This window comes from Maniola hyperantus, chromosome 28, assembly GCF_902806685.2.
Source record: "Maniola hyperantus chromosome 28, iAphHyp1.2, whole genome shotgun sequence".
In the NCBI taxonomy this organism is placed as follows: Eukaryota; Metazoa; Arthropoda; class Insecta; order Lepidoptera; family Nymphalidae; genus Maniola; species Maniola hyperantus.
Window position 1 is genome coordinate 5,692,412 of NC_048563.1, and position 18,775 is coordinate 5,711,186.

Here is an 18,775-nt window from a genome sequence, read left to right on the forward strand (position 1 = left end):
TATGATGCAACATGCAGCATGCGAAATGCACCGTCCGCCCTCCCACTGCTAACCATGCAGGAAAAAGCAGCCACCAGGCAAGCAATACGCACCAACACCACGAAGCATCACACAAATCCCAAAACACACTCGACGCACGTTTCGCCCACGATGTTTTCCTTCACCGTTAAAGCGAATGTTATTTAATTTCTTAAAACGCACATAACTCCGAAAAGTTAGAGGTGCGTGCCCGGGATCGAACCCCCGACCTAGGACTAGAAGGCGGACGTCCTAACCACTAGGCTATCACAGCAGTGGTAAAATAGGAGTTTGAAATATGTATATAATATGTATTTGTAAATATGTATACGCGAACGAAGTTGCGGGAATAAGCTAGTCTAAATATATAAAAGGAAAAGGTGACCGACTGAATGACTGACTGACTGATTTATCAACGCACAGCTTTTACGCGAAATTTGGCATGCATATAGCTATTATGACGTAAGCATCCGCTAAGATTTTTTTTTTGAAAATTCAACCCCTAAGGGGGTGAAATAGGGGTTTGAAATGTGTGTAGTCCACGCGGACGAAGTCGCGGAAACAATGCTAGGCTAGCTGCTATATAAAATTAAAATGACCTCCCCCAGGGTCTCTGGTGCTGCTGTGGAGGCGAGGACCAGCGGTGCTGACGGCGGCCAGCCTGATGGTGACGAGGGACGAGCGGTTCCGCCTGGTGGATGGGTACAACCTGCAGATCACGGACGTTGGACCACAGGTAAATTGTTGTGTTGTCATTTTTTGGGTTCCGTATCTCCGGAAAAGGGAACCCTTATAGGATTACTTCGTTGTCTGTACCTATATATCTGTCTGTCTGTCGTGTCTGTAAATTCAGGGGAATTCTTCAGGGGAATCAAAACTCATAGGGTTTTGATTCCCTGTTTGCATCCCCAGGGATTGATATAGAATGTTGTCCCGGAAAATCAAAGAGTTCCCACGGATCAAATCACGGACGTCAGCTAGTACCTAGTTACAGTTCATATTCATTGCAAGAATTGTACCGATATAATAACGAAGGTCGAAGGTACTTTAACAAAACCTTTTATAACCTACAAAATATAATGCCCTCTCCTTGAAAGGTTCAAAGAAAAACTTCCCATTCAAAAATTTTCATTAAAAAAAGCAAATTCCGTATTCTCCATAGACAATAAAACGCCACAGAGCTGACTTTCATTATTCGTGCAAGTTTCCCGCCAAATCCTCCGATCCTATTAGGCGATATGATTTTTAATTTCGGCTTTGGATTCTCGTGGTTTTCGTTTAAATGAAAACCGATATATTTTAATGAGCTTCTTATAAGTTTGGTGAAAGCTGAAAGTGAAAAATGGCGGCATGTTTAAATATCTTAGGTCATTCACACTCACTTAGGTAAAGTGAGTCTCATTTCGGCTTTGTAGAGCGTTGTCTCTGTCACTCATACCTATATGACGTTTTGTCGGTCTCAACGACAGAGACAGTGCTCTACAAGCCCGTCATCTCCTTCTAAAGGTCGATGTACAATATTTTCAGCCGCGTACTATACGCACAGCTCAAACTACTGGACGGATCGGACTGAAATCCGGCATGCAGATAGCTATTATGACGTAGGCATCCGCTAAGAAAGGATTTTTGAAAATTCAACTACTAAGGGGTGAACCCATTGTACGCACTTAATTATTTTGTAACTTCGTAGGCTGTATCGCAGTCATCATAATATTTTAGTGCACAATCATCTTTTTGCGAGGTTGTTTATCATGTCGGCCATTTTGCTTTGCGAGCTCCTCGGCTGTTACGAGTGCAGGGTAACGGCCTGTAACGAATGGCGTGACATTTTGCCGCGTTTTTAGGGTTCCGTATCCAAATGCTGAAAATCAGCGCTGTGTTCTTGTGCAACAAGGCATACAGCATAATGCTGAGCTGGGACCCTTTTTCGGGTGCCACAGATGACAGTTTTTTTGAATTTTTGGAGCGCGTTGGGCTTATGCTCAGGTCAGGTGGAAGAAGCGCCGGAATAACCAGCTCTTAGTTATTACTAGCGACCCGCCCCGGCTTCGCATGGGTGCAATGTAGATACTAATGTGGTGTTATTGAGGGGTCATTGCCTTGGAAACTCTCAAATGAGAGGATTTTTTTCCGACATAAATTCACATTATTTCAATTTCTCTAGGGATCTCTAATTTTTTGAGAATTAAACTATAGCTATAAACCTTCCTCTTGAATTACTCTATATATTGGTGAAAACCGCATTAAAATCCGTTACATAGTTCAAAAGATCTACGCGTTCATACATACATACAGACGCGGGAAGCGACTTTATTTTATATACTATCTAGAGATAAGATGTGATGTGTGGCACAGTTTGCTAAATAAGCGTCTTTTCTTTCTTTTCTTCTTTCAAATGGTAAAAACGGACAACCTTCCTGGCGCAGTGGTAAGCGCTGTGGTCTTATTGGTAGTAAAAGTCTCGCAAATTGCTAAAGAGCGTGGCTGCCATTTTAGTGAAGTCAGCACTAGACTGAAGTTTCGAGCTGATGGTATATTTTTATTTCGGCGGACGTCAAAATGACGTAATTTCGATGTTAATGAGACATGCTTCCAGCGCAATAGCAATTTGCGGGACTCATAACGAATGGCGTCAGATTTTGCCGCGTTTTTGGGAAACGTGACGCGAGATTGCCCGGTTTAAGAGATTAGATCTTTATACGTGAAGTACATACATAAAATAACACACATTACATTTTTTTAATTATTCCTCTTTCCATAAAACTTTTAGATACGTTTTAAAATGTAGTAAAAGGGTACCAGACTTTAAGTGCGGAAACCAGCCCAGAGTGAAGAAGGGTACCAGACGTGAGTTTAAAGTCAGGCAGAAAGGCAGGGCATTATATAAGCTATTTTTGGATTAGTTATTTAAATGTCCTCTCTTGTTAAACTTGCGCGCAGATAATGATCACACTCGTAGAGGCTTACCGATAGGTTTACTCCTTATACTAACCTAACTACAACATTAACGTGATCAGGGCACAAAATTACTATTACAACCAATCAATCAAAATGGCGACCTAAACACAAAAGCATTTAGTAGTCTGTTGAGTCTGCGTCTGAAACGAGACTAGCTTTAAAACCATCAACCACCCGTATTTATACAATCGACTCAAGATGGTTGCCTCAGAATAGATCACACGGCTTCCATTTCAAAAGGCGCCAAATATAAATGCGATAACATTAGTTAGTGTAAGTCGCGCAAATTGCTCATGCGCGTGGCCGCCATTTTAGTGACGTCAACACTAGACTGAAGTTTCGAGCTGATGGTATATTTTATTTCGGTTGACGTCAAAATGACGTCATTTCGATGTTGATAAGACATGGTTCCAGCGCAATAGCAATTTGCGGGACATATACTGTCCCAACTCTTCAAACCTGATGATGCAGGGTTACAGTACAACTCTCATAATCTATAGCAATTCAGGGATTGCGGATGATGCAATATTATTTTAGGTACCAAGCATAGCCTACATCATTGAACTTCGGATCCCAACTCTTCAATCCTGACGCTGCAAGGTATCGAACTCCTAAGCCTTGGGGATTCGTGAATTCCTGATGATGAATTGATATTTAAGGTATGAAGCAACGGCTTCATGATTACACTCTAATTCCAAACTCCTCAAACCTGATGATGCAGGATACAGCACTCCTAAACCACAGCGATTGAGGAACTGCGGATGGTGCAATATTATTTTAGGTACCAAGCATAGACTACATCATTGAACTTCGGATCCCAACTCCTCAATCCTGACGCTGCAAGGTACTGAACGCCTAAGCCTTAAGGATTCCGGAATTTCTGATGGTGAATTGATATTATAGGACACTAGCTTATGCTCGCTACTTCGTTCGCGTGGACTACACAAATTTCAAACCCTTATTTTACCCCCTTAGGGGTTGAATTTTCAAAAATCCTTTCTTAGCGGATGCCTACGTCATAATAGCTATCTGCATGCCGAATTTCAGCCCGATCCGTCCAGTAGTTTGAGCTGTGCGTTGATAGATCAGCCAGTCAGTCAGTCACCTTTTCCTTTTATATATTTAGATTAATTTAGATTATAACTACTAGGCTATCAGCCTCTTTTTAGGGTTCCGTACCTCAAAAGGAAAAACGGAACCCTTATAGGATCACTTTGTTGTATGTCTGTTTGTCTGTCCGTCTGTCTGTCAAGAAACCTGCAAAATGACGAAAAAATACGACTGTAGTACGGAACCCTCATTGCGCGAGCCTGACTCGCACTTGGCCGGTTTTTTACATAATTCCCATAGTTAATCTCATATCACGTCACCCGCGCTCAAAATGGCCGAATGCTAAACTCGACCGCAAAAAGATAATTGTGAAGTAAAATATGATAATTGCGATATAAAACCTCGCGTCTCGTTATTTTTTACGATGGCAACACTCTCGAATTGGGCTGTTTCGAGGTGGCGGGAAATAGGTACTATTTGGGGTAATTACCCTGCTTATTATTTTTAGGGTGTTTTTGGAGGTCCTGGTCAATCAAACTGGAACAAAAAAATTGAGTCAGTTTATCCTTACTAGCTTATGCTCGCGAGTTACTGGACTACACAAATTTCAAACCCCTTAGGAGTTGAATTTTTAAAAATCCTTTGTTATCAGATGCCTACTCATAATAGCTATCTACATGCAGAATTTCAGCTCGATCCGTACAGTAGTTTGAGCTGTGCGTTGATAGATCTGTCAATCAGTCATTCAGTCAGTCAGTCACCTTTTCCTTTTATATATTTAGAATAGATGATGCCCGCGTTTTCGTCCGTGTGGAACGCGACCTGCGACGTTTTGCTACACCTAGCCACGGAAGCGTACGATATCAAGCCATAATATCCCAATATGATGCCCAATGATATCATATCATTGGCCTCACGATGGCTGTATAGAACCAGCAGGGTTAGCATGGGCGGGGATATAATTTTCTCCCCGGGGAAAGGATAAAATCTTTATCCCCTCCGACAGCTTTATCCACTCTCCGAGCATGGGCTCATGGGTGGATATAATTATCCACAGTGAATAAAACGGGGACTTTTCGGTTTTTGGATCTTTTCCTTTACCTTTATTGGGTTAATGGTAATTGGTATTTGGGACCTATATTGGGTTTATGTTGGGGTTCCCAACCATATTCCAAACATAACCCAAACACAACCCAAACATAACACAAACACAACCCAAACATAACCCAAACACAACCCAAACATAACCTAAACCCAACAGGTACCGCGAGACATGTTTTGATTTTTTAAGTTCTATGAGAATAAACTTAAACCCACGTCTAATGTCGAGGATAAAATTGTCCCCGAATTAGGGATAAACTTCTCCTCTCTTCTGTTGCCGTGCTTTGAGAGGTGGACAAGTAAATTTTATCCCTCGTCAGTGGATATAATTGGGGGATAAAATTTTTGTCTCCTGCCCATGCTAGGGGGGCAGAAGATTACTTTTGAGAGAGAGAGTACCTATAGTTCGCGACAAGTCAAGATGTCAAGCGGGGTATGAGGCGGGGGAACGCCCCGCACACTCGCACGTCACCCACGTGCACTGTGCGGATCGGTCCGTCGCTCAGTGTGGTCCTCGGGTTGGTTGGCGTGCTGTGGTTCCGGCATGCCTCTGACGGTGTTTGGGGACACGTGTGCCCCAGTCGTGGGTCTGCTGCGGCGGACATCCGCTGGCGGAGTAACGAGGCGTTGTTGGTCCCTTGTGCTCCGTCGTTAGCGGTGTGGTGGAACTTCGTGAGGTTTTTATATAATAATAAAAAAAAAAAAGCCTTTTATTTCTTCTCTTTACAATAATATTATGGGATTAATTAAATAAAACTTAAAATTACTAGACGTTAACATAAAATAATATTTTAAATTTAGTGCTATGCTTATTTTTATGAAGAACCCTTTTCAGGTCAAGGCCTCCTCCAGAGAAACCCACTTTACCCTGTCTTTAGCTTTGAGCATCCAGTTTGGTCCCGCCACTTTTTTGATGTTGTCGTCCCAACGATAATGCGGCCTTCCTCTACTACGTGTGCCTTTTGGTCCTGGCCAGCTCGTTACTCTCGCTGTCGTGTGTGAGGTTTTTAGTCGGTAGGAATCCGACAAAACCACTGTGGCCGGTGGTATCCATGATGGATTTTCTTCACGAGAAAAAAAGGGGGATGTGCGGATGTGCGGGTCGTCCCTACCCCGATCGCTATCTCGTCCTGTCCCGTACTATGCCTACTTGTTCTTTTACCATCAAGTGATATCACGGTCAAGTTCAGAACTGCCATCAAAATCTACCTACAGTGCGACAAGGTTCTCTTGGCACTTGAATTACATTGACAGGGGGGCGCTGTTGGAGAACAAAGGCTTAGAATATTCAAACAAGAACAAAGGGGACACTTGACGACAACGTTAGTTCCGATTTTCGCCACGTGCTAAGATAGCCTTGTCGCACTGTAGGTGACTTTGTTGTGACCTCACAAAATATGTGTGGTGCCATAAAAGATAACGAAACTCGCAACCCTTATGGAGCAATTATCATATTTCTCCCCACCAATTATATTTTTTTCATGGATATAAAACTTTTTAGCATATTTTTGTGGTAAGGGAGACGTTATAGCTTATACCGTGTAAATGGTTTGGATGTATTAGTACGCATGATTTTCGGAAACATTTTGAGACTTTCTACAGAAGTTATTTAAACAACTGCTATACCGATAGAATAACATTTAAATGACCTACGAATTTTCGTTTTAAAATAGCCAAATCAAATAAATGAAACAAGTACCTAAGTAAATAATTTAATAAGTTTTAAGAAAACCCGACTGCTATTTGCATTGCTGTCTAATATCTGTGTTGTGTTTATAAAAAACCACGTCAATCCATTGGTTTGTTGCGACGTGATTGAAGTACAAACCAAAAAACCGGCCAAGTGCGAGTCAGGCTCGCGCAATGAGGGTTCCGTACTACAGTCGTATTTTTTCGAGATTTTGCACGATAATTCAAAAACTATGATGCATAAAAACAAATAAAAATCTGTTTTAGAATGTACAGGTGAAGACCTTTCATATGATACCCCACTTGATATAGTCACTCACTTCGAAAGTTGAAAATACTAATTATTAGTTCATGACCACAATTTAATTTTTTTTTGTGTGATCTAACCCTAAATTCACGGTTTTCAGATTTTTCCCCAAATGTCAGCTATAAGATCTACTTACCTGCCAAATTTCATGATTCTAGGTCAACGGGAAGTACCCTGTAGGTTTCTTGACAGACATACGGACAGACAGACAGACAGACAGACAGACAACAAAGTGATCCTATAAGGGTTCCGTTTTTCCTTTTGCGGAACGGAACCCTAAAAACAAACACACTTTCACATTTATAATATTATTGTCGTGATATCCTGCATGATTAGTGAGGCAGTGGTCCGACCGCCGACGATGAACGAGAAACGAGTAGAACTAGAAACTTAAACGAGTTGGCGATCAGCGGGATTCGGGAAGCGAGTGTGTAGTTTCGCCCGCAGTCGCTCAGTGCTGTGCAAACCACAGAGTACTTTTTACATATGCGTGCGCGAACGATGTCGATAGCCTACGTAAGCTAATCGATCTGGTGTTTCGCGCTTATTGGTGCCTGAGAGGGCTCTTGAGGATAGGAAGGGGATACCTCGACATCCAGCAGTGATTCAAGCAACGAGCAGGATTGAGAGTGACTCCCGAGATACTTTCGCCGCGTGCGCGTCGAATCTAAAATTATATCGTTAATCCGTCTTCCATTGCAAAAAATTATTTTCAATAAGTGCAATAAATGTGATAATACGGTGATCATGATATATGGTGCAAACCTGCGCGCGCGCACGTGTTCAAGCGAGCGAGCATCGCTGAACGAATAACGCTGAGCGAGTTTATTATTGGAAGCTCGTCGCTTAGCGACAAAACTAGTAAAGCGAGTCGTCGCCGCCAGTGTGAACAGTCAGAGAGCAACTTTTGATATATGCATCTCTTTCGTTTACACGGAATGTACATTTATTGTGCGTTTCTTGAGAGAGAAAATCGCCGATAGTTAGTCGTTTTCTCGCCGGGCGGTTGGACCACTGCCTTACGATAGTGTTTCTATTTTCCAGGATGCAGGAGACTATGTGTGTCAGATATCAGATCGCGTGGCCAGGGACCAAGTCCACACAGTGGAGGTCCTCGTCCCGCCCAGCATGAGGGCGTCTCCAGAGTCGAGGCACGCGGCTGCGAGGCGAGGCGGGGCTGCGGTGCTGGAGTGTAGGGCTTCGGGTAACCCAGTGCCTACTGTGACTTGGCATAAGCTGGTGAGTGAAGAACAGTTCCCTTGCCTAGGTACCTTAGTAGAAGACTAGAAAACACGCATGGTGCTTACGTATCTCGCGACAAGCTTGGCGTAAATCTCGCGATTATTTCTGTCAAACGTCCAGCTAGAGAGAGACAGCAATAGCCACAAATCAAAATAAGAAGAAGAAGCAAATAAGAAGAAGAGAGACAGTAAATGAACTGTCGCATTGCTACTGCTGTCGCTACTGCAACGTTTTACGTAATCACCCCCCCCCCCGGAGTTAGCCACATTCATGCCTGTACAAGACTAATTCTTTCTGTTCCTTCATCACCAGAACGACTCTACGCTCCGCCTGGGCGAGGGTCCGCAGCTCCAGCTGTCGCGGCTGGAGCGGCAGCACAGCGGGAAGTACGCCTGCACCGTCGACAATGGTGTCGGACCACCTATCGTGGCCGAGTTCCAGCTGCAGGTTTTATGTGAGTTCACATTTGCGTTAATCACAATATAATTTATGGTCTGTATATGCGAATGCTCACGTCAAACAATATATTTATTTTGGTTATAAGCAAATGCGTTGCCAGAATTTCAGGAATTTTATATTTAACTAGCTATTTCTTGTAAATTGTGTTCTATTGTATGAATCTTGTTTTTCAGATCCTCCAGAAATAACAGTGGAAAGGTCCTGGGTACACACTGGAGAGGGATTCAGGGCTGAACTGCTTTGCACTGTGCTGGCTGACCCTCCTGCTGAGGTAAATATGTGATGAAGATCAAGACATAATCTTCAGTATAATAATATCATATCAGTTTTCACCAAGTGTGAACGTTAATTTTCATCAAACTAAAAATATAAGATTTTTTCTGAGAAAACAAGATAAGAGATATTTTCGCAATGCAAAGCCGAGTGATGTCGCTGCTTACAATTCTGACATTTAGTTGCACTAATACAATCTTTGGTCACATGATTAGAACCTAAACAATTAAAACATTGCCTTTGCACATAGGATTATAAAATTAAAATTTTGCAGGTGTTATGGTACCAGAACTCTTTCCCATTGAGTGCATCAGAGCGCGTGACGATGTCAGTAAGAGGGAACAACCACACACTCCTCATTGCTAACGTTCAACCCGAAGATTTCGGAAATTATACGTAAGTTATCAAAACTAATTTAATATCTGTCTGAGTTAAACAATGATTTTTATAAACAACTAGCTTATTAAACTACACAAACTAGTAAAATTTCAAACCCCTATTTCCCCCCCTTTGGGGTTGAATTTTCAAAAATCCTTTCTTAGCGGATGCCTACATCATAATCGCTATCTGCATATCAAATTTCAGCCCGATCCGTCCAGTAGTTTGAGCTGTGCATTGATAGGTCTGTCAGTCAGTCAGTCAGTCACCTTTTCCTTTCACATATTTAGATAATTGTTGTTAAGCGTCACAAAACGCGAAATAGTCGTAACGAAAAGCCTCTGATTTTATTTTTGAAGCCAAGCTTCGCAAGCAACGTCTGAAACTTAGCTCGCAAATGGGCGTACGACTGAACCATGAAAATGTAGCTTTCGCATTCATAAAATCAGTATGGATTAAAGTATGAGGCCTCCCTTTCATTGAGTGTCCTACGACACATCACACTTTTTTGCTTTTCAGTCCCTAAAAACACTTTAATTCCTTGCAGGTGCGTAGCAGACAACAGCCTGGGTCGGGCCCGACAGCACGTGGAGGTGTCGGGCCGGCCCGGCGCCGCGCGCTTCACGTCCCCGCCGCTGGCGAGGTCGCGGACAGCATACACGCTGTCCTTCGCCGTGGACAGCTACCCGCCGCTGGACGAGCTGCGACTGCTGTACCGGCAACTCGCGGTATGACACACCCATACCACATCAGACATTCCATACAAGCGAATTTATTTGATTAGCTATTACTACTACCGGGACACCAGCCTGTCCGCAAATATTTGTGTATGTAGGTACTGGTAGAGCTGAGGTCTGAGCAGAGCTAACTGAAACGCATGTTAGCAACGTCAGTCAACAAGGTGAGAGTGAATAGCCGAGCCATTACTGTGAAGGAAAACATCGTGAGGAAAGCTGCTTGCCTGAGAGTTCTCCATGTTCTCAAAGGTGTGTGAAGTCTACCAATCCGCATTGGGCCATAGTGTGCTGACTATGGCCTAAACCCACTCACTCTAAGAGGAGATCCGTGCTCTATAGTGAGCCAGCGGTGGGTTGATCAAGATGATGATGATGATATTCTAAGTAATTACTTCTAAAATAATGGAATATGGTTTAAATTTCAGATAAACGAGTCATTCCAGCAGCCTGGAAGATGGCACGACGTGGTCATTCAGGCCCCAGAGCCCGCGGGGTCCTTGACCCATCGAGTGACGCACGAGTTACGGGGTCTGGACCCTGGGGCTGTGTACGAGGCCATCGTCCAGGCCAAAAACAGATATGGGTGGAATGAGGTAACATTTCAAACTCACGATTTTGAACCCTACAATAGTTAGCGTGATGATAAGACAGTTAGAAACGCTAAAATATCGAGGTAAGTTAGAGTAACAACTTTTGTGTACAGGTAAAACCGTTGCGCGGAATTTACATAGTATCTAGTATTAAGAATAAATACTTAGTACCTAATGTAATTCTTATGTAATCTGTACAAGAGTGATGTGTTGGCTCGACCGTATAAATTAGGGAGATCTCCCACTGAGCGGTTGTCTTGCTCGGTAGCGCCAGTGGCGCCGATGGTGACATCTTGAAACTTCTATATATAGTGTAGATTCCTAAACACTCCGTTAGTGCGATTCAGATTTGTGTGTCCTACTTTCACTTCCGATGAAGGTAGGTAGGAATAGTCAGGCTTAAGTTCGTATCTATTGAACTATTTTATGCAATTTGAAATATTTTCTTTCAGGTAAGCGACATCTTCCAATTCCACACACTGGGTGGTACCCATTCGGTCCACGCGGACGAATTATCCCCTATGTTCGCGTCAGCAGTCAGGCATCGAATGATGACGAGCACAGTACTCCTCGCCTTATATACCCACCTTCTCGGATGATTACAGTTCTACCACCATTTTGAAAGTAAATTTTGACGTTCCATTTTTATTTTAATATTTATATAAATACTTTTTGATACATTGATGTAAAGAACTAAGGTAAAGCCACGTATAGTCCATAAAAAGTGACTTCTCATGCGCCATTTTAAGTTTACGGGTCAACTGTCATGTCAAAAGTACGGTTTTCCAGGGTTTTCCTTTAAAATAAGGACTAAAGTCGTACTTTTAACACGAAATTTGACACAAAAAGTTAAAATGGCGCTTGAGAAGTTAAATCTTCTTCTTCTTCTTCTTCTTCGCTCTGGGCTGGTTTCCGCACTTAAACGTTTCCGTCTGTTGTGCGTGCATTGCCCCTCCCCGCTGAAGTTAAATCTTACAAATGTGTACTACAAAATATTTATGTCAACCGTATAAGTTGAGGCTCAGTGCTGACCTCTGCTGACGTCATCATGTCTTCGATGCTTCCGATGCGGCAGATCGAAATTTAATGGCATAACCTGTAGAATATCCTAAAAGTAGGTATTCTATAATATAATAATGTTTTTTATGTGATTTGAATACCAAAGCTTTTTATGTTTATATTAATTTTTTGTAATATTATTGTGTACGTGTTAATAATAAAATGGGGTTTCACATAATAATTTCTTTTAATTAAACAAATTTTTTTAAAAAAAGTGTGGAATTCAAAAAACGAAGGTAAAATGAAAAAATTAAGTATATAAAGTTATTTTATTATGTTTTACCTTATTTTATTGCAACACTATTTTAAATAATATATTAATATTCAATCCTAAATATTTTATAATGTCCCGACTTTTGTATTCGAAAATTAAAATAAAACTAACCAACAGCAAAAATAAATTAAATTAAATTAAATTATTTATAATTAATAATATTATGTAATTCCAAAATGGTCTGTATTAGAAATAAATGTAAATGTAAATTAGAAATATTGGACTAAGAGCCAGCGCGTGCCAGAACTTTGTTATTTTATAAAAGCTGAATGTTTATCTGTGTATTGTCCCTAACACATGGAGGAACGATCAGTGACTTTGGAGTTTGGATCATGGTGACTTTGGGAGATAACAGGTAATAAAGGTGTAAAAAATCTTACGACAAAGTATAAAATCTAATTTTTTTATATTTTCTTCGGAATAGTATTAGAAATCACGTCATGCATTGCCAGACACTTAGTGTTGTGGCAATCCCCTGCCAGACACCCTTAAAGTTTAGCAATTTATAAAAGTTAATGCATGACGTTATTTCTCATATTATTTCAAACAAAAATTAAAAATTAGACTATACTTTGACGTAAGATATTTTTACATATTTTATTATCTGTCATCTCCCAAAGCCACCATGATCTAAACTTCATAGTCGCTGATCGTTCCTCACCGTGTTGGGGGCAATACGCAGAGAAACTTTCAGCGTTTATAAAATAACGAAGGTCTGGCACGCGCTGGCTCTCTCTCTATATGTATGGGACGTAGGTTTCGTAAGAGGGTATGTGACATTATTTCATATAATGTAATTTTTTGTTTGACACCTCTCTATACAAGAACTGTCAAATTTAACGTCACTTTGTGTCATGGCACAAAACGACCTCTGATTGGTTGACGCTCTGAAAGTGAAACTGAAATGCATTGTTGAACAAGAATACCATCATCATCAACCGATAGACTCCACTGCTGGACATAGATCTCTTGTAGGGACTTCCACACGCCGCGGTCTTACCCCACCGACATCCAGCGGCTCCAACAGACTCGTCTTATGTCGTCCGTCCACCTAGTGGGGGGTCTTCCAACGCTGCGTCTTTCGGTGCGAGGTCGCCATTCCAGCACCTTGGGACCCCAACGTCTATCGGTTGTACGAACTATGTGCCCTGCCCAGTGCCCATTGCCACTTCAGCTTCGCAACCCGTTGAGAATACCATAAATTCAGGCAATTAAAATGGCCGCAAAATTTTGTCATGTACCCGACGTCAGTAGTCACTCCCTTTTATAATAATTTATGCATCATATTTCAGTGCTAAATAAATTTAATTTATGCATCATAATTTATCTACTACTCTGTACAATTCTATGATTTTTTTAACTTGCAAAATATATCGTGTAGAAACCAAAGGTGTATGGGTTTAATAAAAACTGCCATACTCCTTCCAGGTTAGGCCGCTCCCACCTTAGACTGCATCGTCACTTACCATCAGGTGAGATTGCCGTCAAGGGCTAACTTGTATCTGAATTTAAAAAAAAAAAAAATCGATATAACACCTACTTTGATACGTTATATTAATTTTATTAATATCGATTGAAGTTATTTCATTCGGTTCCTTTTTTTAATGACCTATAAAGCTATGCGCGCACAATTTTAGTAAATATATTTTTCTATACAATTAGGTACATATTTTAATGTATTTTTAGGGTTCCGTATCTCAAAAGTAACAAGGAACCCTTATAGGATCACTTTGTTGTATGTCGTGCCTATCAAACAACCTATAGGTACTTCCCGTTGACCTAGAATTATGAAATTTTGCAGGTAGTGAGGGCTTATGGCACAAGTAAAGGAAAAAATCCAAAAACCGTGAATGTTCACAAAAAAAATGTTCATGAACAAATAATTAGTATTTTCAACTTTCAAAGTAAGATTACTATACCAAGTGGGGTATCATATTATATTATGGTAATATTTTATTTATTTTTACGCATAAAAGTTTTTATTTTTAATTTATTGTGCGAAATGTCGAAAAAATACGATTGTAGTACGGAACCCTTGGTGCGCGAGTCTGACTCGCACTTGGCCGATTTATCAACTTATAACGTGTCCAAACTAAAAATCCGTGTTTGCCATATTGTGACGTCATAGTTAGCTAGAAATATATTTTGATGGATTATATTTCAGTAGATTTTGTCCTACAAAATCGATTGAATGGATTCAGTAGGTTTTGTCCTCCAAAGCGATTGAATATATTTTGTCCTACAAAATAATAGGTATATTGAATCAAAATAGCTAAGACGTCACAACATGGCGGCAACGATTACCCTTTGTTAGTTGGGATGCGTTATATAATATGGAGTGACTATTAACTCTTTAAGGATAGTGGATAATCGTAAAACGGTTAATTTCAACACCAAATTTTTTGTATATTGACAAAATGATACTTAATTTATAAGTTACCTAAAATTTTATATCGGTGGCAGATGAAGGATATTGCCGCAGCAGTATGTCTAGTGAAGAAGTTTCTAGGCTACGTTCGAAAAAATTCATAGATGGCGCTGAATACTACCACCACTAAAGATAAAAAATAATACCTGTATCTATATTATCTATGCTTTAATGTTTAGGTCGTGTCAATCAATCACATAGATGAAGAGTAAGAGCTAGCGTGCACTGCAATTTTCCTTACGTATCTTCCCCACAAAATCTGTGAACTACCTATAATATTAGAAGTACTTAATAATTTTTGCATCTGATTTAAATTTAAAGCATAGATCATATAGATATAGGTATTATTTTTCATCTTTAGTGGTGGTAGTATTCAACGCCATCTAGGAAAATTTTATCGAACATTGCCAGGAAACTTCCTCGTTGCCACACAAAACAACACACAAGTGTGTATGCACCTTTATTCCATTTCCAATGCAAGGCATATACCCTATCCGCGGAAAGAAGTTGGTATAACGCTATCTCTGTTACGTAATCCCATACAAATGATAGGGACAAGAATCTCAATGGGCGTTAACCATTTTGGGGCACCAACCAATCAAAAAAAATGTTTTAAAAAAACATTCGGAATTCGATTAGATTCGTTTGTGATTGGTTGGTGACACAAAATGTTTAGCGCCCACTGAGATTTTTGCCTCTATCATTTGTATGGGAGTACATAACAAAGAGAGCGCTAAACTAACTTCTTTCTGCGGATATAGTAAAGATGTGTTCAGTACAGCAGTCAGATTTATTGATAGATGACGTAATTTTTTTACGTCATCTTCCAATAATATGATTGACCTATAACTGCTTTAGTGGATCCCGCGGGGTGATAACGTATCTCGCAATCGGCTAGAGACAGACAGCAATAGCCATAAAGCGAAATAAGAAGAAGAAGAAGAGACACAGCAAATGAACTGTCGCATTGCTACTGCTGTCGCGTTGCTGTCGCTACTGCAACGTTTCGTAATCACCCCGCCGGCCTTACTTCAATAATTTAAAGTTGGTCAGTCCACAGCATTTTTAAAAGGTATTAGTGTTGTGAATAATTAATTTATGCCAGGGTTAAAAACACTCTAAAACGTTTTTAACTTGTAATTATTTTTGCATTTAAAATTGTTTAAACTAGACTGAAGCGTACGGCTAATTTCATTAAATGAACACACACATCACCATTAAAAATCCTGTAGTTATACATATTTGCGGACCTTATGAAACAACATCACTACGTAAAAAATGTTTTTCTGTGGTTTTTTTTTGTAGTATTGTAATAATTTTGAATTGAGAAACATTTTTTTTACTGGCAACTACCTACCTACAGTGCGACATTGCTATCTTGGCGCGTGGTGAAAATCGGAACTAACGTTGCCGTCAAGTGTCCCCTTTGTTCTTGTTTGAATATTCTAGCCTTTGTTCGTGCTATGTTCTCCAACAGCGCCCCCTTGTCAATGTCATTCAAGTGCCAAGAAAGCCTTGTCGCACTGTACATAAAATGTGTTTTCAAAAATCATTTGATTTTTGTTTGATAAGGTCCAAATCATTTAATATAATATTAGTAACTATGTGTAGCGCTTATAAATATCTGTCATTATTTGTAAAGATACATTTGGTGTTACTTGAAAATCATAATAAATCTATTCATAAGAATAATAATAAATAAATTATTTATTGAATAGAATAATAGCGATTAGAATTTAAACAATTTTTTTATTGCTCGTAGACTTAGCTCTTAAAAATAAAAAAAATCTTTATATTTTTTTTATTTCACGGTTTAAAGGCAAAGGATTACTTCTATTCAGCCTAATATTTTTTTTTTAAATTTCAAATAACACCAAATTGAACTCCCAATGAAAAATATAACATCACATCCATATAAATGAATTTATTAATAATTACGTAGTAATATTAAATTAATATTAAGCAATAAACACGTGTTAGTGATATACCTACGCTATTTTAGTGATTATTATAATAAAAAAAAATATTATCTCTATTATCTATGTGTGTAACCTATTTTCTTTTGGTTTTTTAATGGCTCCATATTAATTACGTCACTAAGTATGGGAAGGGGTTATAATGTTAACGTGCATTTCTCAGAACAAGGACTATTAGAAGTAGCCCTATTGTGACACTTACTGTTAGAGCGAGATAGCTAAATGCATTTAAGCTCTTATTAGAACGTGACAAAATGATAATGTTTTGTCCTTATCACCGTGGCCACTTTTTTTGTCTGTCAAAATGTATTTGTACGTGAGTATTTGACAAACAACGTGAAGTGTAGAAGGAATGACATTTCACAAGTAAGAAAATCTGCTTGAGCGAGAGGGACTGAGGGGGCCACGCCAGTTGCAAATCTGACATATCTGTGGTGCATTTACATATTGTTTTCACAATTCTTCAGTGCTTGAAGACCAAAGTCTTCGAACAGCGCGTGTTGCCAGTGATGACATATGGATCCGAGACATGGTCGCTAACTATGGGATTAAATTTTTTTTCAAAAAAAACAGTTCTTGTGACGTTAAGGGATTCCAGAATTTGTGACGTAATTATATGATACGGTCCTAAAATTGTATAAAAGATGTAATTAATTTTAAGTGCAATATTAATTTAAGCATGAAATCCAAAGCAATATTTGAACACATCACTATTGTATTGTGTAAAAAATTAGAAACAATTATCATGCTATTTTTTTATTTAGTTAATTAAATACATATTTGCAAGTACTTATTTAAAATATTATATTGCAGTAAAAAATTACCAAACAATATATAGCGCGTGCAAACTATTCGAAATCCGCCATATTGTGACATTCTAGTTACAGCTTTTGCCAAAAAACTAACTACTAACGCCGCCATCTTGTGAAGTGTCACAGCAACGCCGCATAATAAGGGGACAGCCCTTGTTATTCGGTGTTGCTAAGTTGAAATTCGCTGTTTTTGTTAAATATTAGTCACTAGCTTATGCTCGCGACTTCGTCCGCGTGGACTACAAAATTTCAAAACCCTATTTCACCCCCTTAGGAGTTGAATTTTCAAAAATCCTTTCTTAGCAGATGCCTACGTCATAATAGCTATCTGCATGCCAAATTTCAGTCCGATCCGTCCAGTAGTTTGAGCTGTGCGTTGATAGATCAGTCAGTCAGTCAGTCATTCAGTCAGTCAGTCAGTCAGTCACCTTTTCCTTTTATATATATAGATTACATATACATACAGTGCGACAAGGCTATCTTAGCGTGTGGCTAAAATCGAAACTAACGTTGCCGTCAAGTGTCCCCTTTGTTTTTGTTTGAATATTTCAAGCCTTAGTTCTCCAACAGCGCCCCCCTGTTCTTTCTATTCCATTCTAAAACAAGTTTTCATTTATTTTTGTGCATATTAGTTTTTAGTCGATAAAATACGAATGTACTACGGAACCACGGAACAGAACTCTCACTCAGAACTCTGACTCGCACTTGGCCGGTTTTTTAGTTTGGACGCGCTATAAAAATATTCACATTTGAACACGTTCGAAATGATTCAAAATAATATTTACTTAATTGTGTAATTATTTTACAATATCATTAATGTACGGATCCATTATTTTTATAAAAATTGCCACTGCCATTAAAATGTAAAATGTAGGTACCTAAATACATATATATGCTTGCTACTATTTAATATTCTTTCCCATATTTTTGAACTTCGGTGGTGAAAAATACGCAAAACCCCGCCATTCAATTATAGTTTCAAACTAGGTGTAATTTTTTTAGGAAAAAAAATTTGGAAAAAAATTAAATATTTACTAGGTCGTAAAATTGTAAAAATTTGATTGGCTGTAGAAAGACGCCTTTTTGAAAATCGATTTTTTTAAAATAAAAAAAAACACTGACTCCTGTAAGTAGTAATTAAACGTGTAACTTTATTACAAAATATTCACTTGGCATTTTTATTTCAAAATCCCATTTCGAAAAATTCAATATAAATAATTATAATCATTATTAATTTATAGTTAATAATGGCGGGTCTTCTCCGTTTGGCCGCAAGTCGCAACGGCAGTATGGGCCTTGAGGCATGGCCTGGTGGGGCGCAAGACAACTTTTTGTCTTGGTTTTACTTTTTAAAACTGACTGACATCTATTAAGGCATAGATGGCGCTACTAGTATTTTTTCACGCTATCTATGTTTAGTATTT

The 18,775-nt window shown here is 39.3% G+C and overlaps 2 protein-coding genes across 3 annotated transcripts in view; one reads left to right on the plus strand and one right to left on the minus strand.

Moving 5' to 3' along the window:
* klg (klingon) overlaps positions 1-11,674 on the plus strand; it is a 113,287-nt gene extending 101,613 nt beyond the window's left edge. For both annotated transcript variants that reach the window (XM_069508269.1, XM_069508268.1), the window contains 8 exons: positions 627-754; positions 8,168-8,362; positions 8,678-8,819; positions 8,998-9,095; positions 9,372-9,493; positions 10,023-10,203; positions 10,638-10,805; positions 11,255-11,674. In XM_069508269.1, coding sequence (XP_069364370.1) covers positions 627-754; positions 8,168-8,362; positions 8,678-8,819; positions 8,998-9,095; positions 9,372-9,493; positions 10,023-10,203; positions 10,638-10,805; positions 11,255-11,401 — 1,181 coding nt within the window. In that variant the 3' untranslated portion in view covers positions 11,402-11,674. The remainder of the gene's footprint in view (positions 1-626; positions 755-8,167; positions 8,363-8,677; positions 8,820-8,997; positions 9,096-9,371; positions 9,494-10,022; positions 10,204-10,637; positions 10,806-11,254) is intronic.
* The window catches only part of LOC117995159 (zinc finger protein 883-like), a 34,860-nt gene that overhangs the window by 329 nt on the left and 15,756 nt on the right, over positions 1-18,775 (minus strand). The gene's annotated exons all lie outside the window — the stretch shown is intronic.